A 27,927-nucleotide genomic window follows, 5' to 3' on the forward strand; every position below is an offset into this window, starting at 1 on the left:
GACGTGCTGTAACAACAGGTTCTGGAGGAACTGAGACGTGCTGTAACAACAGGTTCTGGAGCAACTGAGACACGCTGTAACAACAGGTTCTGGAGGAACTGAGACACGCTGTAACAACAGGTTCTGGAGGAACTGAGACACGCTGTAACAACAGGTTCTGGAGCAACTGAGACACTCTGTAACAACAGGTTCTGGAGGAACTGAGACACGCTGTAACAACAGGTTCTGGAGGAACTGAGACACGCTGTAACAACAGGTTCTGGAGGAACTGAGACGTGCTGTAACAACAGGTTCTGGAGCAACTGAGACACGCTGTAACAACAGGTTCTGGAGGAACTGAGACACGCTGTAACAACAGGTTCTGGAGGAACTGAGACACGCTGTAACAACAGGTTCTGGAAAAGTCCGTCACAACCACAAATGAGATTTGGAAATAAGATGTCACAAAAATACTGACACTTAAAACTGCAAGCCATGAACTTTTATTTTCATCATTATCCCTTTTTGTTTTGTTTAATATACTTGAAAGAAGAGGAGGGGGTTAAATTCTCGTTGGAAGACAGGAGGGTAAAGATATACAAATCAATGTCCTCGGTGAAAAGAAATGTACAACTTTACATAATCATACTAACTGATCAAAAACATAATCATTAAAAATAACTTACAAATTGATGGGGAAAGCGCATTTAAGGCAATCGCTAGTTGGCTGAGTTTGTTCCAAAATAGTGTTAATCATTCTCCTACAGTGTAATGTAAGAGAAGTGGGACATGTACAGGTATGTAATGGGATGCTTTGGGTTCCTAGGCCGCTAAATAGGGCCGGGTGGGGGAGCTAGCGTGGGTGGGTGAGGGTTTGGACAGGGACATGTAGTTAATATTGCAAGACCAGGACATAGTCAGGGTGAAAGGAGAGAAGCAGAACCAGCAGGTAGACATTTCGTCAACTTTCTCCTATTTCAGTTGGGAGATGGGGATGGTGGGTTAGGAAGGTTAGAACCAACCCCTGTGGTGTCCATGGTGCTGAAAGAGGTGTTAGTCAAATACAGTAGAGCAAAAAGGCATGTCATTGCTGAAAGAGGTACAGTATTCCTTTTCGTTTTACAGTATTCCTGATCGATTTGCTGAGAAGACAATGACCAGAATCAGCCAAAGCTGTTAAGGATGCAGGTAGGTAGCTGGGACGTAGTGTTTACTGTTCATTTAAAGGGAGTGGTAATCGTCATTCAGTATAAACCATGAAACTCCTGCTGGTAGGCTACAATTGACCATCTTGAAAGAGTACAAAAGAGAGGGAATGTGAAAGGAAAAAGAGTGGAGGAGAATATCGATATTCCAATTATTTTAAGTTCAGTACAATTGAGGAAGTAAAGTTCATTTGCAGCTGTCACCACAATAAACAGTGTTTCATACGTTGGAGTATTTAGAAACGGCTGAGTAGTTCTACTGTTCAAGCTGCAGAGGAGAAAGAGGTCATATTCACAGAAAGAAGAAAAGAGACTACAGAAATCATCAAGACACATGTACATATCAACAAATCTATATATTACACAGCCATATAGAGGGTCTTCTTTTTTCTCTGTGGAAATCTTGGTACATGGGGATCGACTGGGACTTTTGGTTTATTAAAAAAGGAAAGGAAGTAGAACCAGAGACCTAATTCCATTCTGTCTGCTGGTTTAAAAAATGACAGTTAAAGTCTACAAACAGAAACCTTGGTCTTCTGTTGAAAAGGATATCTGGTGGGTCAGTGTGTGAGCACATAGTGGATCCTCTCTCCCGTACTTCTCTATCTCTGCCATCACCTGAGCTGGGTGTCCCATGTCCTGTGTCTCCTGGTCACAGAACAGGCAGTCAGTAACCATCAGATCAGTCAGTCACAATCAGAACAGTCAGTCACAATTTGAACATTCAGTCACAAGTAGAACAGTCCATCCCAATCAGAACAGTCAGTCAGTCACCATCAGATCAGACAGTCACCATCAGAACAGTCAGTCAGTCACCATCAGAACAGTCAGTCAGTCCCAATCAGAACAGTCACCATCAGAACAGTCAGTCTGTCACCATCAGAACAGTCAGTCAGTCACCATCAGATCAGTCATTCAGTCACCATCAGATCAGTCAGTCACCACACTCACAGGCCCTGATCATGTCTCGTCACTCCTGTGAAGGGGTGCATTCACACATAAGAGCGTCCGATCAGGTTTATAAGAGAGAGAGGAGAGGGAGAGAGTTGGAAGGACTGTGGTCTGGTGAGGCCTGTTGATGTAGCCTACAGCAGTCATTCCTGTCCTCTTCTGTGTGTAGTCGGGGGGTACTCTGGGGGTAGTCAAGGGGGGTAGTCTGGGGGTAGGCTGGGGTAGTCAAGGGTACTCTGGAGGTAGGCTAGGGTAGTCGGGGGGTACTCTGGGGGGTAGTCTGGGGTTAGTCTGGGGGGTACTCTGGGGGTAGTCGGGGGGTACTCTGGGGGTAGCCGGTATGTAGCCAGGGTGTAGTCTTGGAGTAGATGGATGGTGTAGCGTTCCCCTGCATGGCAGAGATAAGATCTCCTAGACTTTGGTTTCCTTTGTCTTTAAAAGTGGGTTGATGTGTGTGTGTGCATGCGTGTGTGTGTGTGTGTTTCCAGTATGTTCGTGTACAGTGTATATGACTGTTTACACGTGTGTGTGAGTGTGTGTGTTTTCCGACTGAGGGTTCTGTTCCAGTTATCCCACTGAGTTGAAGTTCCATGGTCCAAGGATCAGTCCAGTGCAGTGCAGCATTATGTATATCCCCAGAGTGAGGTCCCAAATCAAACAGGTGTGAATTCCCAGCCATGTCCAACACACAACAGTTCCATATCCACTCACTGTTACAATATGAGTCACAAAGTCGACTCTCTTCTCCCCAAAATAAAAGCCACTGCAGTCACAAACACAATCTCCAGGTTTCCACGCTGTCTGCAAACAGAGAAGAAAGAGACAACGATAGAAGAGTATGAGATCAATTCAACAATGGTTGTGTGTACATTACAGCATTATCCATACGGAGGACTAAGAAGAAAGAGACAACGATAGAAGAGTATGAGATCAATCCAACAATGGTTGTGTGTACATTACAGCATTATCCATACGGAGGACTAAGAAGAAAGAGACAACGATAGAAGAGTATGAGATCAATCCAACAATGGTTGTGTGTACATTACAGCATTATCCATACGGAGGACTAAGAAGCGGCCGAGCAGCCGGCAGACCAAACAAAGCTTACATGCCAAGAACACAACGTCCCAGTCTGACAAAGGTTAGCACTAAATAATGCTCTTCTTCATAACTGTGAAGGAAAAATGGGTTGGCTTCAATGAAAAGGAAAAGTATTAGTTACATATAGCATGATTCCCTAAACAATGGAACTTCATGAATCACAACTGTGGAAAGACACGTTGGCTACACTACAAAGACGATTTCACTTATGACGATCACAGGTCCTGATGGTCGCTAGGGAGACGAAGAACAACAGGGGAAACAGATGAGTGTAGAAAGGAAGATGAGAAAATTCTCTTGAGTTTATTGACCAGGCCAGACTCACCTCTGCTGCAGGAGATGTCACAGACATCAAGGCCAAAGGATAAAGGCAAGAGAAAAGAATAAGAACAGAAACAAAAACTACAGAGAGTGAGAGAGAGAGTGAGTGAGACAGCGAGAGAAAGAGAGAGAAAAAGAGAGAGCGAGAGAGAAAAAAAGAGAGAGAAAAAGAGAGGAGAGAGTCAGAAAAACAGAAGACATGTTAGTTACAAGCAGAAACAGAGGATGGTTAAGAAACACTGTTCTACTAGGTGGGGAACTATCAATGAATCAATGAATTGAACTTTATTTAAATACAGAGAAATCTAGTCCTGATATGGCTAGCCTCTATGGTGTCAAACAGACCATAGCCATTACAGAACTACAGCAAAAAGCCATTCTGAGTCATGTACAACTTGGTTCATATACAACTTTTAATTTATATTTAACCTTTATTTAACTAGGCAAGTCAGTTAAGAACAAATTCTTATTCTCAATGACAGCCTGCCCCAGCCAAACCCTAACAACACTGGGCCAATTGTGCGTTGGTATGGGACTCCCAATCACAGCCGGATGTGATACCTGGAATCGAACCAGAGTCTGTAGTGACGCCTTTAGCACTGAGAGACCACTGCACTACTCGGGAGCCACTCAGGACTTTAACTCTAACAGGGCCGAGGTCCTGACTATATGCGCTGACCTGACCAAACCGCACATCCCCCTCTGTATCGTGCAACAATGGAAGCAGAACTACTGGCCACGCCTCATTATGTTTGGTTCATTAACTAGTCAGTGATGTGGAGTTCAGTGGGACAAAGGTCTGCCTGATGCTTGACTGTAAGGATACTATAAGGAGAAGACAGACTGAATGTCAGTCAAGTGGAAAGCCTTAGGGATAACAACACATTATATTTCATATTTTAACAGGCCCCTTCAGGTCACAGAAGCATCACAGGGGCTGAGTTCCTATTTCCTATATAGTGCACTACTTTTAACTAAGGTCCATAGGACTAGATAGGAAATAGGATGGCATTTGGGACACAGTCATAGTCAGTTTATAGCCAACAGGGAGGAGAGAGAAAAACCTGTGTGAAGGTAAATAACTTGGCCATCTTACCTTCTCCTCCAGATCCTTAATTTGTCTCCTCTGAATGTCTGTCTTATCCTCCAGGTCTCGGATTCTCTGAAAACATTGTTGTTCCCTTAGTGAGTATATCCAATCTATTCAACAGTAACATTGCATGCTACAGCTGAATTAACTTTATGCCAAGCCAACACAAATATGCTCCATAAATCTATATTTTACATACACTTTTGAATCACTGCTGGAAATATAAATAAACTTCACAACAAACGTTAAGAAAACATATATGTATTGTACAGTTAGGTAAACATCAGTATTACAGTTTTGGTGTATCAGTACAAATGATTTAGATGCATTTGGGGTTTCATTGGAGCATCTGCCTATGGCATGGTTTATTGAAACATTAAATGCTTTCTGTAAAACCATGGGTGAGACAGGTATGCTGACAGCTCTGCCCTTGGAGTAGCCTGGTAAGGGGTTCAGCAGCTGCTTGTGTGTGAGAGGCTGCCACACGATGCTGCTACCCTCTGGAGTGGATCAGCCAGTGTAAACTGTAAATCAATGGAACATCGCCCTCTACAGTAGCATTTAGGAACTGCAGCAGCTGCATCATCTTTGTTCCACGTTATAGTAAATTACAATTCGGGTTGAACAATCTCTTGTTCATTCCAGAAAACATATGCTGTTCTGTTAAATGTTGTAACTGCTTAGAGTAACAATATAAAGTTGATGTCAGGTGTAAGTGTTGCATACTAAGTATTGAACTGATGTTAGGACTGAGGATCTGTGAAAGCTATCCTTCTGTTCTTTCTAGACATACTGTATTTTATTGATCTTTCTTTCAGAAATTAGACATTAGAATACCTTGGTGTAACCACCATAGAATTAGACATTAGAATACCTTGGTGTAACCACCATAGAATTAGACATTAGAATACCTTGGTGTAACCAACAGGTATCGACCCTGGGTTGTCTGTGTGACTAAGACATGTGTCCACTAACACAAAGCTTCAGGTCTAAAGTCTCAGACAAGGCGACTCATAGAGAAAACATAGTTTCAGCTGCAATTCCAACAGACAGTCCTCATCTGTTGAGTCATGTCTCATGTTGAGTCATCAAAGGGAGTGTACTTATAATACATTTTAATGGATAAAGGTTTGATTTCCACTGGGGCCACCCATGAAAATGTACATGTATGAATACACTGTAAGTGGCTTTGGACAAAAGCGTCAGCTGAATGGAATATATTGTGTGACTGTATATTGTACCTGATGGGCCTGGTGGAGCAGCTCCATCCTCTCAGCCAGAACCTGACAGTCGAACTCTCTGCTCTTCCTCAGCATCTGTCTGCGTAGCTTCTCCACAGACGTACGTAGCTCGTCCTTCTGCATGTCACTCAGAGGCTCGCCGTACCCGATCACCTTGTCCTGCTGCAGCGCGTTGTAGAGAGTAGCTTCCAGCTCCTGGATTTGCTGTGGGTGGAGGTTGAGGGGGTAGTTAGCCAAAGTGACGATAATATAATGTATGTAGATAGCCATCATCTACAAGTCAGTACTGGCTAGGGGAGAGGTGTATGCATTGCACACAATAATCGATGTTACACTTACAGTATGTTCAAAGTTCACTTGAAATGGAACACGTTTGTGGCCAATGAAAAAGCAATTGTGTATTTAAAGGCAGGAGGTTGAATGAGGGGGAATGCAACAGTTACCGTGTAGGCCTGATCCAGGGCTGACTTCCTGTAGTCCAGCTCCTCCTCCAGATAGCCTTTCTGCTTACAGAACATCTCCTGTGGGGGACAGTGCTCTCGGGTCAGTGTTTTGATCTCAATACTGTGACTAGGTTTTGGCCTTCCTAGGTTTTGGCCTTTCTAGGGAGTTTTTCCTAGCCACCGTGCTTCTACACCTGTATTGCTTGCTGTTTGGGGTTTTAGGCTGGGTTTCTGTACAGCACTTTGAGATATCAGCTGATGTACGAAGGGCTATATAAATACATTTGATTTGATTTTGACTGAAGAAGTCAGTACCATCCTCAACAGTTCCTAACATCACATCAACAGGTAGTGAGTGATACAGGTAGTGTTGTCTTTACACCTTATAGTCATTTGAGCATCTCTTCCACACAAACATGATATATTACACAACATGTGCCAAGCTTATAATACTGTAGGCAATATTCAGAGACACACTCGTCTGCTTCTGCGAGATAACAACATACAACAAACGTCCTGCTTATGTCACAGTTACAAACCTGGAATAGTGGAAACAGCCTCAGCGATATTGACAAGACTGGGAGGAAACCAGGAACACAGGAGAGTAAATATCTTGTGCACATACACTCTTCATTTACGTCATTGAGCAGAGGCTCTTATCCAGAGCGACATACAGAAGCAATTAGTGTCAAGTGCCTTGCCCAAGGGCACATCGGCAGATTTTTCACCTAGTTGGCTCGGGGATTCGAACCAGCGACCTTTCAGTTAGTTACTGGCCCAACTCTCTTAACCACTAGGCTACCTGCCGCCCATAAACCATATAAGCAGCAATATGACATTTTAATTCCATGAAACGCAGTAAAAACTACTCAAGTCAAGCCGAGCTAGCGTGATGTGACAGTGAGTGAGGGATGTGAATGGAGAAGGAACTCACCATCTCGAGCTCCAGGTCAATCATCTTCTGGTGCAGCGCTGCCTCTGTTCCCTCAATCTGTTGTATCCACTAGGGGGAGACAAGGACAGCACAATGCACAACAATGACTTTGATAAGTAACAATGCTATATGAATGGCTATGACATTGCTTACAAGTAACTTTGAACTAAGCAACAATATTTGTTTTGTATTGGCATACCTTTTCAGCAAGAGAGAGGACAGTGCTAGCTTGAATAATGGCCACTTGCTCCTCATTTCGCAAGTTCTGTATAAATAAAATAAAAATAAGGTAAAACAATCTTTATTTTTAATAATTTGGCAAAGAAGGAGTGATTGGATAACATTGGCAAAACATCAGTAACAACATATTATAGAGCCCATTCCAACAGACTTACCCCATTATCACCCAGAATGTCTAGGAGCTTGATCAGGTCAGGTACACAGACATCCTGGGAAAGGATTGAAATAAACAATCAGCATCCTATTTCGCCTGACATTGTTTAGCAGGAAGACAAAATATCACGTATTATAAAAAAAAAAGAACCGACTTTGCTGAAAAAATACTTTGCTGAGGAAAAATGTACTTGGTACGATTGTGATGTGTTGTTGTCTCACCTAGCTATCTTAAGATGAAGGCACTAACTGTAAGTAGCTCTTGATAAGAGCGTCTGCTAAATGACTAAAATGTCAAATGTTACAACGCAATCAGATATTATTGAGATGGGTTATACCTTCACTCCTTCCTTCATACAGTAGATCTGTAGGGCGCTGACACCCTCGGAGAACGGATGCATGCGGAGATGATTAAACGGAGGGGACTTTCGCTCACGCTCCTACAGGAGGAAAATTACATTTATTTAATCAGTTAAAAGCATTGGTTAAAAGGATGGAACCGACGAGGTGAAAAATCTGTCGATGTGCCCTTGAGCAAGGCACTTCACCCTAATTTGCTCCAGGGGCGCCATACTACAATGACTGACCCTGTAAAACAACACATTTCCCTGCATATATCTGTTGTATGTGACAATAAAACATATATACGGTACCAGTTAAAAGTTTGGACACCCCTACTCATTAAAGGGTTTTTCTTTATTTTGAAAAGAAGAAAACAAATGCTCAGCATATGTGGGAACTCCTTCAAGACTGTTGGAAAAGCATTCCTCGTGAAGCTGTTATACAGAATGCCAAGAGTGTGCAGAACTGTCATCAAGGCAAAGGGTGGCTACTTTGAAGAATCTCAAAAATAACATGATTTGATTTGGTTAATACTTTTTTGGTTACTACATGATTCCATATGTGTTATTTCATAGTTTTGATGTCTTCACTATTATTTTACAATGTAGAAAATAGCAAAAATAAAGACAAATCCTGGAATGAGTAGGTATGTCCACACTTTTGACTGGTACTGTATATATATTTTTATGATTGGACAAAGAAGACTGTGGAGGGATTCAGTGCAGGGGTATTTTCTGTTGTTCTATTCTTTATCCAGTAGATGGAAGCACCATCCTTTTGGGGGCTTATTGCAGTATCTGCACTGCAGCACAGAATGCACAAAGCCCTGTGTTCTGAGCCTGTCTCAGCCTGGCCATGAAAAAAAACTGCAATTGATTAGCATGTTGGCAGAAGCAGCAAGCAGTGCTGGGCTGGGCTGTAGGTCTTGGGGCAGGAATTATCATGCTCTGCACGGCCAGGGCCTAGATGTGCTCGGAACAGAGAAAATAGCCTGCCAAGTGTTTGTGTGTGTGTGTGTGTGTGTGTGTGTGTGTGTGTGTGTGTGTGTTGGGGCTGAGAAACACTGAGCTGAGAGACTGTAACACTAAATACAAAGGTTCCCCAAACAAGCCTGAAGTAAAGTGTTTAATGTGTCCCTCTCTGTTCTTGTCAATTTAGTAAAACATCTATTGATGGGAATATTACAAACCCATTATATATATTTATCTAGTCCATTACTGATCTTAGACAATTTTATTTAAGTAAACAGCTGTGATTCCATTCAAATGTACAGTAGCATCATTAACCTGTCATAACCAGGCCCACCTCTAGTTCCAGTATTCTGAATTCCAAGAGCTCATTCTGGTCCTTGGAGTCTTGCAGCTCCTGTTGCTGTCGACCACATTTTGCATCTAACTTCTCCACCTGCAGAAGACCAGATGTATAGCATGAAGGTCAGAGCCTGCCAGTTGCATGGACTTCCATACCTCTGCAATATCAAGTGGTGCATAGTGAATGTTCAGATCCAAAATGGCTACCATGCATCACCCTTCTCAGAAGTGGACATTAGTGGAGGGCGAGGTGAGTTGACTTTACTGCAGAAAGTAAAGTGCTTCCATGTGATGATGAATGGTGTAAATGCAATACTATTATAACATCAATGATATCATAGAAGGACAGACCTTTTCCAGCAGCTCCTGATTCCTCCTGAAGAACAGCTGTTTCTCCTCTACCCACTTGGAGTCCTGCCAGAAGAGAACCCAGTTTCAATGAGGGAAACATTGTCTTCTGTTACTTATAACCATGGAATTAGAGTGAGTGTACCAATGAATTTACCAGTCTATTTCTCTGGTTACAACGTACTGATGAGGCTTGTCTTATGAAATATCTAACATCTATATATAATAACAATATATTATAACATTATATAATGTATATATGCTCCCGTAGATCGATATAATACATTGAGTGTACAAAACATTAGAAACATCTTCCTAATATTAAGTTGCACCCCCACCCTTTCGCCCTCAGAACAGCCTCAATTCGTCAGGGCATGGACTATACAAGGTGTCAAAAGCGTTCCACAGGAATGCTGGTTCATGTTGAGTCTAATGCCTCCCACAGTTGTGTCAAGTTGGCTGAATGCCCTTTGGGTGGTGGACCATTCTTGGTACACACAGGAAACTGTGTGTACCAAGGATGCAGCGTTGCAGTTCTTGACACGACTGGGACATTGTGTATAGCCTTTCTCTATGTCGTAGGACCCATCCCAAATGACAGCCATGTCCTTTTATAGCGTTCTACGCTGACCAAACAGAGCCCTGGACCCTGGTCAAGAGTAGTACACGATATAGGAAACAAGGGTTCCATTTGGGAAGCAGCCCATGTCTTAGTGTTGGTCTGTATTGGGGGTAATGTCATTGGTCTGTATTGGGAGTAATGTCATTGGTCTGTATTGGCAGTAATGTCATTGGTCTGTATTGGGAATAATGTCATTGGTCTGTATTGGGAGTAATGTCATTGGTCTGTATTGGGGGTAATGTCATTGGTCTGTATTGGGGGTAATGTCATTGGTCTGTATTGGGAGTAATGTCATTGGTCTGTATTGGGAGTAATGTCATTGGTCTGTATTGGGGTAATGTCATTGGTCTGTATTGGGGGTAATGTCATTGGTCTGTATTGGGAGTAATGTCATTGGTCTGTATTGGGAGTAATGTCATTGGTCTGTATTGGGGGTAATGTCATTGGTCTGTATTGGGGGTAATGTCATTTACCTGTCCTTTGTGGGCGAGCTCCTTCTCCAGGTCTTCTATCTTGGCCTTGTACCTGAGAATGTCTGCATGTAGCTGCTCCTGAGCCTGGGACACACAACATTATTCACATTAACATCATCCACTGGATACAGCTGAATGTGACTGGTTGGTGTTGTTTTAGAACGCATGAGCAGTGCTGTAGTTGTATTGGGGTATATGTTCTTAATATTTTGTACACTTAGTCTAGAATGCATATGCAGTCTTATCAGCATTTTACTGAATACAGAAACCAATCTGGCATGACCCCATCCCTATTGTCGCAGAGGATGGCCAAATACAATCTTATGTGGGTGATATTTTACTGAACATTAAAGCCACTGTTCACCCCAGCTCATTTTTAATTGTCTTTGTTTTGTTGATGAAACGGAGGAGAGGAGCATCCAGCATCGTGGTAAAATAATAATCTGCAGTAGATAGTCTGCTGTTCTGGCGCTCGAGGGGAAAACAGTGTTCGCTGTTTGAAGTACCTACTTTGTTGTTGTAATATCACAACCGGACGAGGCAGTTTCACCAAGACCACATTCCAGCTTTAATGGCACTGATATTTAACTGAATATTAATGGCAGTGATATTTATGTAAAAAAATATATTTAATTTAGCCTTTATTTAACTAGGCAAGTTAGTTAAGAACAAATTCTTATTTACAATGACAGCCTACACAGGTAACATTAATGGCTGTGATATTTAAGTTAACATTAATGGCAGTGGTATTTAAGGTAACATTAATGACAGTGATATTTAAGGTAACATTAATGACAGTGATATTTAAGGTAACATTAATGGCAGTGATATTTAAGGTAACATTAATGGCAGTGATATTTAAGTTAACATTAATGGCAGTGATATTTAAGGTAACATTAATGGCAGTGATATTTAAGTTAACATTAATGGCAGTGATATTTAAGGTAACATTAATGGCAGTGATATTTAAGTTAACATTAATGGCAGTGATATTTAAGGTAACATTAATGGCAGTGATATTTAAGTTAACATTAATGACAGTGATATTTAAGGTAACATTAATGGCAGTGATATTTAAGGTAACATTAATGGCAGTGATATTTAAGGTAACATTAATGGCAGTGACATTTAAGTTAACACTAATGGCAGTGATATTTAAGTTAACATTAATGACAGTGATATTTAAGGTAACATTAATGACAGTGATATTTAAGGTAACATTAATGGCAGTGATATTTAAGGTAACATTAATGGCAGTGACATTTAAGTTAACACTAATGGCAGTGATATTTAAGTTAACATTAATGACAGTGATATTTAAGGTAACATTAATGACAGTGATATTTAAGGTAACATTAATGGCAGTGATATTTAAGTTAACATTAATGGCAGTGGCACTGTACCTTAGCTTCTATCTCAGCGTCCAGAAGGCCCCCTTGATGTTCCTGCAGCAGGGCGTATGCCCTCTGTAAGGCCTGGTACTCTCTGGTCAGCTGCCTGAAGCGCAGCTCCGACTCCTCATTGACCAGTCCCTGTGACCATGAACAGACACCAGGGTTAGAGAGAAGACATTGGGAGGAAAGCCAGGAAGTGTCACACCTGCTCCCATAGAGAGATTAGAAACACATTGGTTCAGGGAAAGTAGATGCTGATGTGCTGCTGGTGCTTGTGCAAAGGTTATTGATCACTTATCATAAATAAAGTTCCTTCCCCACCCAGGGACTGTGTCGACTGCCTGTGACGTGAACAGGTCTCACCTCATCCAGGTCTTCATCAGGAGTGGCTGGAGTGCGGTCCATGCGAAACGAAGCCACGGAGGACGTCTCTGAGTCCATGGATTCCTCATCGTATCCAAAGAAGGTGTCCACTACAATGTGTCTCTGTGTAGAGAGAGATCACAGGATTGTGGGGAAGTAAATATTTCCCAAGGCAGATGAATGTATTATTGTACTGATGTTTTTTATTGTGTTGTCACGGCAAGAAAAAACTCTACCTTTATTGGTCTGTTGTTTCGTTTATGCCTCTTCTTCCGCAATAGTTTTTCCCTATCCTGAAACATATCAAGCATGTCAGAACAGTTAGAGCTATCCGGGAATCCTTGGGACCTCGCTACCATAAACCCTTAACCCCTACCCTAAACCTAACTCTAACTATTCCCCTTACCTAACCTTAACCCTAACCTTAACCCTTACCTTTCTAAATGTAAACTTCAATGGGGTGACGTCAGAGTGTCCCAAGGACACCATTTAGACTTTTCCATTTATGAACTACCAACAAACAAACATACAACCATGGATACATTTCCTGAGATCAGCCAATTGTACCTGTCAAAGAGCAAAAGAGTCAGATACTGTGTGTCCACCAGTTCTCCAGATACTGTGTGTCCACCAGTTCTCCAGATACTGTGTGTCCACCAGTTCTCCAGATACTGTGTGTCCACCAGTTCTCCAGATACTGTGTGTCAACCAGTTCTCCAGATACTGTGTGTCCACCAGTTCTCCAGATACTGGGTGTCAACCAGTTCTCCAGATACTGTGTGTCCACCAGTTCTCCAGATACTGTGTGTCAACCAGTTCTCCAGATACTGTGTCCACCAGTTCTCCAGATACTGTGTGTCCACCAGTTCTCCAGATACTGTGTGTCCACCAGTTCTCCAGATACTGTGTGTCCACCAGTTCTCCAGATACTGTGTGTCAACCAGTTCTCCAGATACTGGGTGTCAACCAGTTCTCCAGATACTGTGTGTCCACCAGTTCTCCAGATACTGTGTGTCAACCAGTTCTCCAGATACTGTGTCCACCAGTTCTCCAGATAATGTGTGTCAACCAGTTCTCCAGATACTGTGTGTCAACCAGTTCTCCAGATACTGTGTCCACCAGTTCTCCAGATAATGTGTCAACTAGTTCTCCAGATACTGTGTGTCAACCAGTTCTCCAGATACTGTGTCCACCAGTTCTCCAGATACTGTGTGTCAACCAGTTCTCCAGATACTGTGTGTCAACCAGTTCTCCAGATACTGTATCCACTAGTTCTCCAGATACTGTGTGTCCACAAGTTCTCTTGTGTTTTGTTTAGTCAGTAAGTCAATTGTCTCTTGTGACATACTATTAACACAAAGTAAATGCTAGATGGTCAGTGTACACAAGATTTGGTTCTGGGCTCCACAGAGATTAGTAAGTAAATCAACACCTTGGATCATTTTAGAAGTGGATGCCTATTTGTAAAATGTACTCTTTGACTAAATGTATTTGTATGTTATTTACATTGTAAATAAAACCTTGAATATCCCAAAATAAACTTTGGGTTTGTGCCCTCCCTTTGGGTTGTGACGTGGCGAAGGTCTTTGTGGGCTATACTCGGCCTTGTCTCAGGATGGTAAGTTGGTGGTTGAAGATATTCCTCTAGTGGTGTGGGGGCTGTGCTTTGGCAAAGTGGGTGGGGTTATATCCTGCCTGTTTGGCCCTGTCAGGGGTTGTCATCGGATGGGGCCACAGTGTCTCCTGACCCCTCCTGTCTCAACCTCCAGTGTTTATGCTGCAGTAGTTTATGTGTCGGGGGCTAGGGTCAGTCTGTTATATCTGGAGTATTTCTCCTGTCTTATCCAGTGTCCTGTGTGAATGTAAGTATGCTCTCTCTAATTCTCTCTCTCTCTCTCTCTCTCTTTCTTTCTTTCTTTCTTTCTTTCTTTCTTTCTTTCTTTCTTTATTTCTTTCTTTCTTTCTTTCTTTCTTTCTCTCGGAGGGCCTGAGCCGTAGGACCATGCCTCAGGACTACCTGGCATGATGACTCCTTGCTGTCCCCAGTCCACCTGGCCGTGCTGCTGCTCCAGTTTCAACTGTTCTACCTGCGGCTATGGAACCCTGACCTGTTCACCGGACGTGCTACCTGTCCCATACCTGCTGTTTTCAACTCTCTAGAGACAGCAGGAGCGGTAGAGATACTCTCAATGATTGGCTATGAAAAGCCAACTGACATTTACTCGTGAGGTGATGTTGCACCCTCGACAACAACTGTGATTATTATTATTTGACTCTGCTGGTCATTTATGAACATTTGAACATCTTGGCCATGTTCTGTTATAATCTCCACCTGGCACAGCCAGAAGAGGACTGGCCACGCCTCATTGCCTGGTTCCTCTTTAGGTTTATTCCAAGGTTTTGGCCTTTCTAGGGAGTTTTTCCTAGCCACCATGCTTCTACATCTGCATTGCTTGCTGTTTGGGGTTTTAGGCTGGGTTTCTGTACAGCACTTTGATATATAAGCTGATGTAAGAAGGGCTATATAAATACATTTGATTTGATTTGATTAAAAAAATATATACATTGGGGAATTCAAATTTGTAAAAGGAGAACTCACTCTTGTCAGCTCGTCGATCATGCTTTGTTGCTCCAGCACCTGCAGCTTGAGGAACTCAATCTCCTGGTCATCATGCGCCTGGTCCAGATCATTCAGAGACTTACAGTTGGCTTTCTTCAGTGGCAGGTGGGAGCTGATCTTCTCCTTCTACAGAAACAGAAAAGACCTTTGTGAGTGGAGCGAGTTGTAGTTGAGTTAAACAACCCTCTATATATATTATCCACAAGACTAATGCAGACTGTACTTTGATAAGGACTGTAATCATAGCCAATGTGTTGCAGACAGTCTTCATAAACACTGAGCTATTGTGGCATGCTTGTATTATTATTATTATTATTGTCATTTACAAAATAGCCCCCAACACTCTACTTGGCAAACTGGATGTAGTCTATCACAGTGCCATCTGTTTTGTCACCAAAGCCCCATATACGACCCACCACTGCGACCTGTACGCACTCGTTGGCTGGCCCTCGCTACATATCTGTCGCCAAACCCACTGGCTCCAGGTCATCTATAAGTCCTTGCTAGGTAAAGCCCCATCTTATTCCAGCTCACTGGTCACAATAGAAACACCCACCCATAGCACGCGCTCCAGCAGGTATATTGCACTGGTCATCCCCAAAGCCAACACTTACTTTGGCCGCCTTTCCTTCCAGTTCTCTGCTGCCAATGACTGGAACTAATTGCAAAAATCTCTGAAGCTGGAGTCTTATATCTCCCTCTCTAGCTTTAAGCATCAGCTATCAGAGCAGCTTACCGATCACTGTACCTGTACACAGCCAATCTGTAAATAGCACACCCAACTACCTCATCCCCATATTATTACTTACCCTCTTGCTCTTTTGCACCCCAGTATCTCTACTTGCACATCATCATCTGCACATCTATCACTCCAGTTTTAATGCTAAATTGTAATTATTTTTGCCTCTAGTGCCTATTTATTGCCTACCTCCCTACTCTTCTACATTTACACACACTGTACATAGATTTTTCTATTTACCTTTTCTTTTGTTTTATTGACTGTACGTTTGTTTGTGTAACTCTGTGTTGTTGTTTTTGTCGCATTGCTTTGCTTTATCTTGGCCAGGTCGCAGTTTTAAATGAGAACTCAACTGGCCTACCTGGTTAAATAAAGGTAAAATGTAAAACATTTTACTAAACTATTGGAGCCCTAATTGTGTTGAGATCTGTGCGATGATTCCACTCACCATATAAATAGAATTACTAGAATGGGGATTCCCAATTTAAGACAATGGTCTGTAGTTCTATTTCTATGCCACTCACCATCTCCAGGTTCTCCTTGGCCAGGCCTTTGAGTTTCTCTTCCATGCGCTGCAGGGTCTGGCTGAGGTCATCATTCCTCTTATTCAGCACCTTGTTCTTTTCCAGCATGGGCTTACACTGCTTCTCAGACTCCCGCACACGCTTCAGCTGAGAGGATGAGAGAGAGAGAAAAGAGAAAGAGATAGAGAAAATAGAGAGAGAGAGGAGACAGAAAGACAGACAGAGAGAAAGACAAAAGAGAGAGCAAAAGCAAGAGAGAGGAGATGGAGAGAGAGGAGACAGACAGACAGAGACAGACAGAGTGAGATAGCGACAGGGAGCGATAGATGCAAATGAAGATAGAATAGAAGGGGAACAAAGGGAGATGGAGGGATGGAGAGTTTCACTCAGTCCAGTGTGTCAACATGGCAGGGGTCTAGACTAGGTACTGTATTTATAAATTATTTACAGGTGTTTTGCCGGGTGCATTCATTGTATGTTTAATGAATCCAGATTAAAGAGGACTGTTATCCTTCAGTGACAGAGGACCAAGGCTGCATTCCAAATGGAAGCCTATTGCCTACACCCTCTGGGCCCTGGTCAGAACTAAATAGGGAGCCATTTGGAATGCCCCAAGATGTGATTCATTGCTAGGCTCTCTGCCAGGTAGGGGGAATTCAGAGTGACCAGATCATACCAGTTCATTTCTCTCATCCACCAGCAGTGAGTTGCGGTCCTCCAGCTTGCGGATCGTGGAGTTGAGGTCAGCCATGCGCCTCTGGTTCCTGCGCATGTCCTGGGTTGTTGAAACAGAACGCATGGCGTGTTACGACACACTACATTCACTATACGACAAAAATTATATGGATTATTGTGAATTATACACAAATGCATTATTGTGAATAGTTGTATAATATAAATTATTTCAATGACATACATGTTGGGGACAGATTTGTTAGGAAAATACAAATGTATAGGACATTTATTTCTGGAGTTTTCTTATAAGGTAATTATTTAGACGTATCAGTGACACATCTCTTTAGAAAAAAAAAAGCCAAAGACAAATAGTTTTCTGTCATGTGGTGATTTTCAAGCAGACCATGACTAATCCAGAATGTGAGACTGCATTAAAACCTCACAGACGTTTTAACTGACTAGCAGTCTTCTTGACTGACCAGCAGTCTTCTTGACTGACCAGCTATCTTCAGATACAACGGCCTTCAGATCCCTTCATTTTTCTGTTCAACACCAGGTAGGAGCTTGATTTATTGTGTAGTAAATTGGCAGGTACTTTTTTAGCAGATAGGAGTATTTATCTAAATACTTGTTTTTTTGTGTTTTTCATTTGACATATTACCTAGTACTACTTTGTCATGTTTAAAAAGTAATATTACCATCATAGCAAGTAATTCATTGAGCATAAAAAGTGATATTTGCATTTGAAGATACTGTATGATGGGATGCACTTGCCCTATTACTAACATTTTGTTGGTGGGGCACTATGGAGTGGGGCTTTAAAAACGTTTGGATATTTTTGGTCTTAAAATGGTGGTATTATGTGGTATTATCTGAGTCACAAAATCTCCATATAAAGAATGGCCACACCCAAACTGTGTTTGTTTGAAAGCAGCTTGATAATTGTCCTGTATTGAGCAAAGACCATGTTTCCGCATGTGGATGATGGTATTACAATTCCAGACTTATTTCATATTTTTTATGACCACTTGTTTATGTAATTTGTCTCTGTTTTTTTCCGCATTAACTACACAGGCTGCTTCTATACATAGCCTGTACAGTAGGCAATAGGTAATTGGAGTGTGGCAATTGGCTATACTGTACATAAACTAGTGTAGGCCTATTTTACCTCTCATTATGGGTTAATTGTCAGATTAATTTCAAAGTAATTTATTTTGGACTGGCTTCATTATTACATTTCTATAATCTACAGACTGCATTTGTACCATTTCCAAGTTCCCCTCTGCCTTTCTATGTCGTACCGGGCTGCCACAGTGTTCTGCCCCGTCCCCAGCCCGTCCAGGGATCTCTCTCTTGGGGCTGCCCAGGTTACACTCTGCCTCCTTGACCAGGAACAGCTGGTCGTCCAGGGCATCCTTCTGCATCTGCAGCTTCTGCAGCAAGCCAATGGCATTCTCCAACTCCTTCTCCAGTGAGAAGATGGTGCGCTCTTTAGACTTGATCTCATCCACCTGAAGGAAGGAATAGGAAACAGGAAACACGGTGACACAGAGAGACGGACAGGACAGACGGAACGACAGATATGTGCACAGTTCTAAAAGTATAATTTGAAGGTATGCTGTATCATACTGTATGTGTCACACCCTGATCTGTTTCACCTGTCTTTTTGATTGTCTCCACCCCTCTCCAGGTGTCGCTCATATTACCCATTATCCCCAGTGTATTTATACCTGTGTTCTCTGTTTGTATGTTGCCAGTTCGTTTTGTTCGTCATGCCTACCAGCGTTTTTCCTCTTGCTCCTGTCTTTTTCTAGTTCCCGTTTCCTAGTTTTCCTGGTTTTGAGCATTCTGCCTGCCCAGACCCTGAGCCTGCCTGCCGTTCTGTACTTTGTCACACCACCCTGGATTATTGACCTCTGCCTGAACTTGACTTGTTGTGTTCCCTGCCCCCTGTTCTAGTAATAAACTTGTGTTACTTTGACACTGTCTGCATCTGAGTCTTCCCTGAAACATGATAATATATATCAAATTGTATCATGTGAAAGTCTGCCTGGAAAGAACGTGACAGAGTCTGACCTTTGCCAAGGTAAAAGGGCTACTCCTTGCTAATTGATTGCTTCGGAACAAAGTCATAACCTTGGCAAAATTTGATTCGATACCAACTAGCTTTGATAAGGATCATGATAATTAGCTACAAATGTAGGATCTTAATTTGATCACCTTGTTGCAGGAGAACCTTCATGCAATGCAGAAAATATCAAACTTGTAGTGTATCTGAGGTTTAAAAAGGCTTCGGAAGTTTGTAATTTCCACTTAGAAATTTCAGACTTGATTTTTCCTTATGAAAAATCAGCACCTCTCCCCACAGGTGTGATTACTACCTCTGAGGGTTTAGAGCTTGAGGTTGTTACCTCATACAAGTACTTGGGAGTATGGCTAGACGGTACACTGTCCTTCTCTCAGCACATATCAAAGCTGCAGGCTAAAGTTAAATCTAGACTTGGTTTTGTCTATCGTAATCGCTCCTCTTTCACCCCAGCTGCCAAACTAACCCTGATTCAGATGACCATCCTACCCATGCTAGATTACGGAGACATAATTTATAGAAAAGGCAGGTAAGGGTTGTCACACCCTGACCGTAGAGATCCTTTTTATTCTCGATGTTTGGTTAGGTCAGGGTGTGACTCGGGTGGGAAAGTCTATGTTTTCTATTTCTTTGTTTTTGGCCGTGTGTGGTTCCCAATCAGAGGCTGTCTATCGTTGTCTCTGATTGGGGATCACATATAAGTTGTCATTTTCCTTTTGGGTTTTGCGGGATCTTGATTTCTGTTTAGTGTCTGTACCTGACAAAACTGTGCGCTTTCGTTTTCACGTTTATTATTTTGTTTGAGTGTTTTTGAATAAAATATCATGAACACTTTCCACGCTGCGCTTTGGTCCACTCCTTTCGACGAGAGCCATGACATGGGTGCTCTCGAGCAGCTAGATGTTCTTTACCATTCGGCCATCAGATTTGCCATCAATGCTACATATAGGACACATCACTGCACACTATAGTCCTCTGTAAACTGGTCCTCCCTGTATACCCGTCACAAGACCCACTGGTTGATGCTTATTTATAAAACCTTCTTATGCCACACTCCCCCCTATCTGAGATACCTACTGCAGCCCTCATCCTCCACATAAAACACCCGTTCTGCCAGTCACATTCTGTTAAAGGTCCCCAATGCACACACATTCCTGGGTCGCTCGTCTTTTCAGTTCGCTGCAGCGATTGGAACGAGCTGCAACAAACACTCAAACTGGACCGTTTTATCTCAATCTCTTCATTCAAAGACTCAATCATGGACACTCTTACTGACAGTTGTGGCTGCTTTGCGTGATGTATTGTTGTCTCTACCTTCTTGCCCTTGGTGCTGTTGTCTGTGCCCAATAATGTTTGTACCATGTTTTGTGCTGCTACTATATTGTGTTGCTACCATGTTGTTGTCATGTTATGTTGCTACCATGCTGTGTTGCTGCCTTGCTATGTTGTTGTCTTAGGTCTCTCTTTATGTAGTGTTGTGTTGTCACTCTTGTCGTGATGTGTGTTTTGTCCTATATTTATATATATTTTATATTTTTATTTTTAATCCCCGCCCCCGTACCCACAGGAGGCCTTTTGCCTTTTGGTAGGCCCTCACTGTAAATAAGAATTTGTTCTTAACTGATTTGCCTAGTTAAATAAATAAAAATGAATGGAGCAATGAGAAAGAACAGCTAAGGCTACATCTAGTGTTCAGCCAGACATGCATTCTGGAGATCAGACCGTCTGCAGACCCTCAGCCAGTATTCACCAGTCTGCGGATGTCCCTCTCGCTGTCCCACTTGATCTTGGAAATCTGCTCTTGGTGAATCTGGTGCTCGGAGCGCAGGTCCCCAGCCTTCATCTTATCTGCTTGGATCATGGTGCTGAGCGCCTCGTCTGTCTGCTTCTTGGTCTGCTTGAGCTCGGAGATCTCCTGCAGCAGCTTGACCCTCTCCACGTCGAAGAAGCGCCGCGCCTCTTCTTTGGCCTCCAGGGTCAATGCTGTGCGCACCTTCTCTCCGCTGCCGTCCCGCATGGCGCTCAGCGCCGCCTTGAGCCGCTGGTTCTCCTGGTCCTTGATCTTGGCGGTGCGGGCCTGCTCCTGCTCGTGCTGGCGGACCAGGTTCTCTCTGAGCGCCTGGAGCTCCTTCTGCTTCTCCTCGTGCCATTTGGCTCGCTGCTCTGTCAGCGTGGCCGTGTGCCGGTGCTGCTCCTGCTCCCGGGTACGCTTGCACTCCTGCACCTTCTCACGCTCCAATTTACTCACCTAGCCCCCAGGGAGAGAGGAATAGGAGACAAAGAGAACTGGGTTACACTACAAAGGCATGTCAGAGAGAGGACTACAGACAGTCCGGAGGCAATTCTCTTGATCTAGCACCGGTTAAGTTGATAAAGTGATTAACCCTAAAATCACAGACAGGGGACCATTTTTGATATACACGGGAAACTGTTGAGTGTGAAAAACCCAGCAGCATTGCAGTTCTTGACACAAACTGGTGCGCCTGGCACCTACTACCAAACCCCATTCAAAGGCACTTAAATATTTTGCTTTGGCCATTTACCCTCTGAAAGGCACACATACACAATCAATGTCTCAACTGTCTCAAGGCTTAAAAATCCTTCTTTAACCTGTCTCTTCCCCTTTATCTACACTGATTGAAGTGGATATAACAACTGACATCAATAAAGGATCATAGCTTTCACCTGGATTCACCTGGTCAGTTTATCTCATGGGAAGAGCAGGAATATATCATGTTTTGTACACTCAGTGTAGGTGTATTTAAGAAGGGAAGATTTACATGTAATGTAGTGTTCCAATGTGGCCTACCTTGCATTTCTCTTGATGAAGCTCTATTTGAATGTCAGTCAGTTTGGACCTGAGATCTTCGTTAGCTGCCTGTAAAGCAGAGATGAGCGCTTCGGGCTTCTCGCCCTTGGTGCGTCCCTTCTTTGCCATTGAGTCAAATATTACAGCTGCTCCAATGCTTTCATTGAGACTTCATAGAAACGAACAGAGGCCCTCCTGTTGTTTCCAGTTCTTCCTCTTCCTCATGATCTTAGTAGACAGAAGAGCTAAGTGTGGAGAGGAATAAGAAACATTTTAGACAACTGTCATTGAAGGATCAGGAAGATAACCTCAACTTAAGTGTTAACATACAGTGGCAAGAAAAAGTATGTGAACCCTTTGGAATTATCTGGATTTCTGTATAAATTAGATCCGAGCTTCATCCAAGTCACAACAACAGACAAACACAGTCTGCTTAAACTAATAACACACAAATCATTGTATTTTTCTTGTCTATATCGAATGCATCATTTAAACATTCACAGTTGGAAAAAGTATGTGAACCCCTAATGACTACTCCAAAAGCTAGTCGGAGTCAGCTAACCTGGAGTCCAATCAATGAGACGAGATTCGAGATGTTGGTTAAAGCTGCCTTGCCCTATACAAAACACACTGCATTGCCTGATGCCTTGAACAAAAGAGATCTCAGAAAACTTACATTTAAGAATTGTTGACTTGCATAAAGCTGGAAAGGGTTACAAAAATATCTCTAAAAGCCTTGATATTCATCAGTCCGTGCATGGTAAGATAAAGTGTCTATAAATGGAGAAAGTTCAGCACTGTTGCTACTCTCCCTAGGAGTGGCCGTCCTGCAAAGATGACTGCAAGATCACAGTGCAGAATGCTCAATGAGGTTAAGAAGAATCTAAGAGTGTCAGCCAAAGACTTACAGAAATCTCTGGAAGTTGCTAACATCTCTGTTGACGACTCTACAACACGTAAAACACTAAACAAGAATGATGTTCATGGGAGGGCACAACAGAAGAAGCCACTGGTATAAAAAAAAAAACATTGCTGCACGTCTAAAGTTCGCAAAAGATCTTCCACAGCGCTACTGGCAAAATATTCTGTGGACAGATGAAACTAAAGTTGAGTAGTTTGCAAGGAACACACAACTCTATGTGTGGTGAAAAAAAAGGCACAGCACACCAACATCAAAACCTCATCCCAACTATAAAGTATGGTGAAGGGAGCTACTTTGCTACCTCAGGGCCTGGACAGCTTGCAATTAACAACATAAAAATGAGTTTCCAAGTTTATCAAGACATTTTGCAGAAGAATGGGAGGCTATCTCTGCCAGTTGAAGCTCAACAGAAGTTGGGTGATGCAACAGGACAACGACCCAAAACATAGAAGTAAATCAACAACAAAATGGCTTCTACAGAAGAAAATATGCCTTCTGGAGTCCTAACCTCAACCCGATTGAGATGCTGTTGTGGCATGACCTCAAGAAAGCGGTTCACACCAGATATACCAAGAATATTGCAGAACTAAAACAGTTCTGTAAAGAGGAATGGTCCAATATTCCTCCTGACCGTTGTGCAGGTCTGATCCTCAACCTGGGTTGCACATTTGGATAATATTCAGAAGTGGAAACTTGTCGTGGGAATTAACGGGAACATATGGGAATTAACGGGAATATATGGGGATTAACCGAAATATATGCAAATAAATATTAATACCATTTAAATGTAGATGTTTTTTGCATTGTATATACAGTTGAAGTCGGAAATTTACATACACTTATGTTGGAGTCATTAAAACTCATTTTTCAACCACTTCACAAATGTCTTGTTAACAAACTATAATTTTGGCAAGTCGGTTAGGACATATTTTTCAAACAATTGTTTACAGACAGATTATTCCACTTATAATTCACTGTATCACAATTCCAGTGGGTCAGAAGTTTACATGCACTAAGTTGACTGTGCCTTTAAACAGCTTGGACAATTCCAGAAAAGTATGTCAGGGCTTTAGAAGCTTCTGATAGGCTAATTGACATCATTTGAGTCAATTGGAGGTGTACCTGTGGATGTATTTCAAGGCCTACCTTCAAACTCAGTGCCTCTTTGCTTGACATCATGGGAAAATAAAAAGAAATCAGCCAAGAAAAAAAATTGTAGACTTCCACAAGTCTGGTTCACCCTTGGGAGCAATTTCAAAACGCTTGAAGGTACCACGTTCATCTGTACAAACAATAGTACGCAAGTATAAACACCATAGAACCATGCAGCCGTCATACCACTCAGGAAGGAGACACGTTCTGTCTCCTAGAGATGAACGTACTTTGGTGCAAAAAGTGCAAATCAATCCCAGAACAACAGCAAAGGACCTTGTGAAGATCCTGGAGGAAACAGGTACAAAAGTATCTATATCCACAGTAAAACGAGTCCACCATCGACATACCCTGAAAGGACGCTCAGCAAGGAAGAAGCCACTGGTCAAAAACCACAATAAAAAAGCCATACTATGGTTTGCAACTGCACATGGGGATAAAGATTGTACTTTTTGGAGAAATGTCCTCTGGTCTGATGAAACAAAAATAGAACTGTTTGGCCATAATGACCATCGTTATGTTTGGATGTCAAAAGGGGGATGCTTGCAAGCCGAGGAAACACCATCCCAACCGTGAAGCATGGGGTGGCAGCATCATGGTGTGGGGGTATTTTGCTGCAGGAGGGACTGGTGCACTTCACAAAATAGATGGCATCATGAGGGGGGGAAATTATCTGCATATATTGAAGCAACATCTCAAGACATCAGTCAGGAAGCTAAAGCTTGGGCGCAAATGGGTCTTCTAAATGGACAATGACCCCAAGCATACTTCCAAAGTTGTGGCAAAATGGCTTAAGGACAACAAAGTCAAGGTATTGGAGTGGCCATTGTGAGCAGAACTGAAAAAGCGTGTGCGAGCAAGGAGGATGACAGATTTTACTCAGTTACACCAGCTCTGTCAGTAGGAATGGGCCAAAATTCACCCAACTTATTGTGGGAAGCTTGTGGAAGGCTACACGAAACATTTGACCCAAGTTAAACAATTTAAAGGCAATGCTACCAAATACTAATTGATTGTATGTAAACCTCTGACCCACTGGGAATGTGATGAAAGAAATAAAAGCTAAAATAATCAATCATAATGTTGACATAATTGCAAATGATTAAATCCTTCCAATAGAAAAAAAACAACAATTTAGTTATGAATTTAACTTGAATTAAATGAGTTGATTCTTCACATGGGATGATTTCACTGAACACCAAAAGAAAAGGAATATTGAATGATCCCCAATGATCCATCGCATCTCCTAAAAATGTTTTCTACATACATCTGTAAAATGATAGTCTTGAAACTAAAGATTTGGTTGTCTTCCTCTCAGGCTTCCCTGTCTTCTCCCTGGACCTCCTCAATTAGCTACTTTTTATTATGTTGGGAATCCTGATCAACAGCGCTACTTAGGGGACATTTTTGGGAATCCTCCAAACAGAGCGCCGATATTGATCATGTGATCAGTGTGCTGTTCCAAAATATTTTGGAAAACATGGCAACCATTTTTGAGCTGAAGCAAGAGAAAATCAACTCCCATGTAGGAGTTAAATTGGACAAGCATGCTAATTTGATAGCTAGCTAGCAATGTATATTTTACATTTAGTTTTTTCGTTTTAGATAGTGTTTTGAATGCTAACTAGCTGGCTAGCTGGATGAATACCATTTAAACGTCCTAGCTTAGAATTGGGAAGTGAAAAGTTATCTGAATCTAGTTATCCTTATGTCTGCATTGACTTGACAGGCACTAAGGTTGAGTGGATGCCCAGGGCAGGGGCAACATCTCTTTGTTGATTGTTTGTAAGCTGATAGATTCCAGTAGCCTGCAGATGTGGCACCCAACATGCAACAACAAGCTATAGGAGATGAGTAAATAAATGGGGGAAATAGAGTTTTGAGTGTTGGGGAAGCTATGAAAACATAGTTTACTAAGCTACCAATTATACTTATCATTGGAAGAAATTAAGCTACACTAAAGCTACCTTTATGAAAAATATTGTTCAAGCCTCCCGAGTGGCGCAGCAGTCTAAGGTACTGCATGGCAACCGGCTGTGATCTGGAGTCCCATAGGGGAGTGCACAATTGGCCCAGCATTGTCCGGGTTATTGGAGGGTTTGGCGGGTGGGGGGGTTACTTGGCTTATCGTGCTCTAGCGACTCCTTGTGCCTGACCCAGGCCGTCAGTTGAACAATGTTTCCTCTGACACATCAGCACAGGTGGATTCCGGGTTAAGCAGGCAGGTGTTAAGAGGCACGGTTTGGCGTTTCAGAAGTTTGGCATTTCAAAGGACATACCTTCGCCTACCGAACCTGTTGAGGAGTTGCAGCGATGAGACAGGATCAAAATTGTGGAGAAAAAGGGGTTAAATATAGTTTATATAGTTTATTTATATATAAAAATAAACACAGCAAAAAAAGAAACGTCCTCTCACTGTCAACTGTGTTTATTTTCAGCAAATTTAACATGTGTAAATATTTGAGTGAACATAACAAGATTCAACAACTGAGACATAAACTGAACAAGTTCCACAGACATGTGTTCAACAGAAATTGAATAATGTGTCCCTGAACAAAGGAGGGGTCAAAATCTAAAGTAACAGTCAGTTTCTGGTGTGGCCACCAGCTGCATTAAGTACTGCAGTGCATCTCCTCCTTATGGACTGCATCAGATTTGCCACTTCTCGCTGTGAGATGCTACCCCACTCTTCCACCAAGGCACCTGCTCCGATCCAACAGGTCCCAGACGTGCTCAATGGGGATTGAGTTCCGGGCTCTTTGCTGGCCATGGCAGAACACTGACATTCCTGTCTTGCAGGAAATCACGCACAGAACGAGCAGTATGGCTGGTGGCATTGTCATGCTGGAGGGTCAAGTCAGGATGAGCCTGCAGGAAGGGTAACACATGAGGGGGGAGGATGTCTTCCCTGTAACACACAGGGTTGAGATTGCCTGCAATGACAACAAGCTCAGTCCAATGATGCTGTGACACACCGCCCCAGACAATGACGGACCCTCTACCTCCAAATCGATCCCGCTCCAGAGTACATGCCTCGGTGTATCCCTCATTCCTTCAACGATAAATGCAAATCCAACCATCACCCCTGGTGAGACAAAACCGCGACTCGTCAGTGAAGAGCACTTACAACAGGCCTACAAGCCCTCAGTCCAGCCTCTCTCAGCCTATTGCGGACAGTCTGAGCACTGATGGAGGGATTGTGCGATACTGGTTAATCGGCCGATTTTTATTTATTTATTTGTAATAATGACAATTACAACAATACTGAATTAACACTTATTTTAATATAATATAATACATCAATAAAATCAATTTATCCTCAAGTAAATAATGAAACATTATCAATTTGTTTTAAATAATGCAAAAACAAAGTGTTCGAGAAGAAAGTAAAAGTGCAATATGTGCTATGTAAGAAGTAAGAAAGCTAACGTTTCAGTTCCTTGCTCAGAACATGAGAACATAAGAAAGCTGGTGGTTCCTTTTAACATGAGTCTTCAATATTCCCAGGTAAGAAGTTTTAGGTTGTAGTTATTATAGGAATTATAGGACTATTTCCCTCTATACCATTTGTATTTCATTAACCTTTTGACTATTGGATAGGCACTTTAGTATTGCCAGTGTAACAGTATAGCTTCCGTCCCTTTCCTCGCTCCTCCCTGGGCTCGAACCAGCAACACAACAACAACAGCCACCATCGAAGCAGCGTTACCCATGCAGAGCAAGGGGAACAACCTCTAGAAGGCTCAGAGCGAGTGACGTTTGAAACGCTATTAGCGCACGCTAACTAGCTAGCCATTTCACTTTGGTTACACCAGCCTCATCTCGGGAGTTGATAGGCTTGAAGTCATAAACAGCGCAATGCTTGATGCACAATGAAGAGCTGCTGGCAA

At 42.4% G+C, this 27,927-nt stretch overlaps 1 protein-coding gene across 4 annotated transcripts in view; it reads right to left on the bottom strand.

Moving 5' to 3' along the window:
* Positions 1–466: 466 nt before the first annotated feature.
* The window catches only part of jakmip2 (janus kinase and microtubule interacting protein 2), a 41,842-nt gene continuing 14,381 nt past the window's right edge, over positions 467–27,927 (bottom strand). The window contains exons 2-22 of one of the 4 annotated variants that reach the window (XM_036989724.2): positions 21,964–22,208; positions 20,905–21,402; positions 18,334–18,579; positions 17,070–17,168; positions 16,394–16,540; positions 15,110–15,256; positions 12,747–12,803; positions 12,511–12,633; positions 12,157–12,285; positions 10,754–10,837; positions 9,662–9,724; positions 9,306–9,404; positions 7,997–8,098; positions 7,661–7,714; positions 7,465–7,530; positions 7,266–7,334; positions 6,332–6,409; positions 5,889–6,092; positions 4,654–4,719; positions 3,562–3,638; positions 467–2,936 (exon numbers count right to left, since the gene is read on the bottom strand). In XM_036989724.2, the coding sequence (XP_036845619.2) occupies positions 3,588–3,638; positions 4,654–4,719; positions 5,889–6,092; positions 6,332–6,409; positions 7,266–7,334; positions 7,465–7,530; positions 7,661–7,714; positions 7,997–8,098; positions 9,306–9,404; positions 9,662–9,724; positions 10,754–10,837; positions 12,157–12,285; positions 12,511–12,633; positions 12,747–12,803; positions 15,110–15,256; positions 16,394–16,540; positions 17,070–17,168; positions 18,334–18,579; positions 20,905–21,402; positions 21,964–22,092 (2,511 nt within the window). In that variant the 5' untranslated portion in view covers positions 22,093–22,208 and the 3' untranslated portion in view covers positions 467–2,936; positions 3,562–3,587. The remainder of the gene's footprint in view (positions 2,937–3,561; positions 3,639–4,653; positions 4,720–5,888; positions 6,093–6,331; positions 6,410–7,265; positions 7,335–7,464; positions 7,531–7,660; positions 7,715–7,996; positions 8,099–9,305; positions 9,405–9,661; positions 9,725–10,753; positions 10,838–12,156; positions 12,286–12,510; positions 12,634–12,746; positions 12,804–15,109; positions 15,257–16,393; positions 16,541–17,069; positions 17,169–18,333; positions 18,580–20,904; positions 21,403–21,963; positions 22,209–27,927) is intronic. The other 3 variants (XM_036989725.2, XM_036989722.2, XM_036989723.2) reach the window with 3 other exon arrangements.

The sequence above is a fragment of the Oncorhynchus mykiss genome, chromosome 10, assembly GCF_057628025.1.
Source record: "Oncorhynchus mykiss isolate SJ-2025 chromosome 10, ASM5762802v1, whole genome shotgun sequence".
Classification (NCBI taxonomy): Eukaryota; Metazoa; Chordata; class Actinopteri; order Salmoniformes; family Salmonidae; genus Oncorhynchus; species Oncorhynchus mykiss.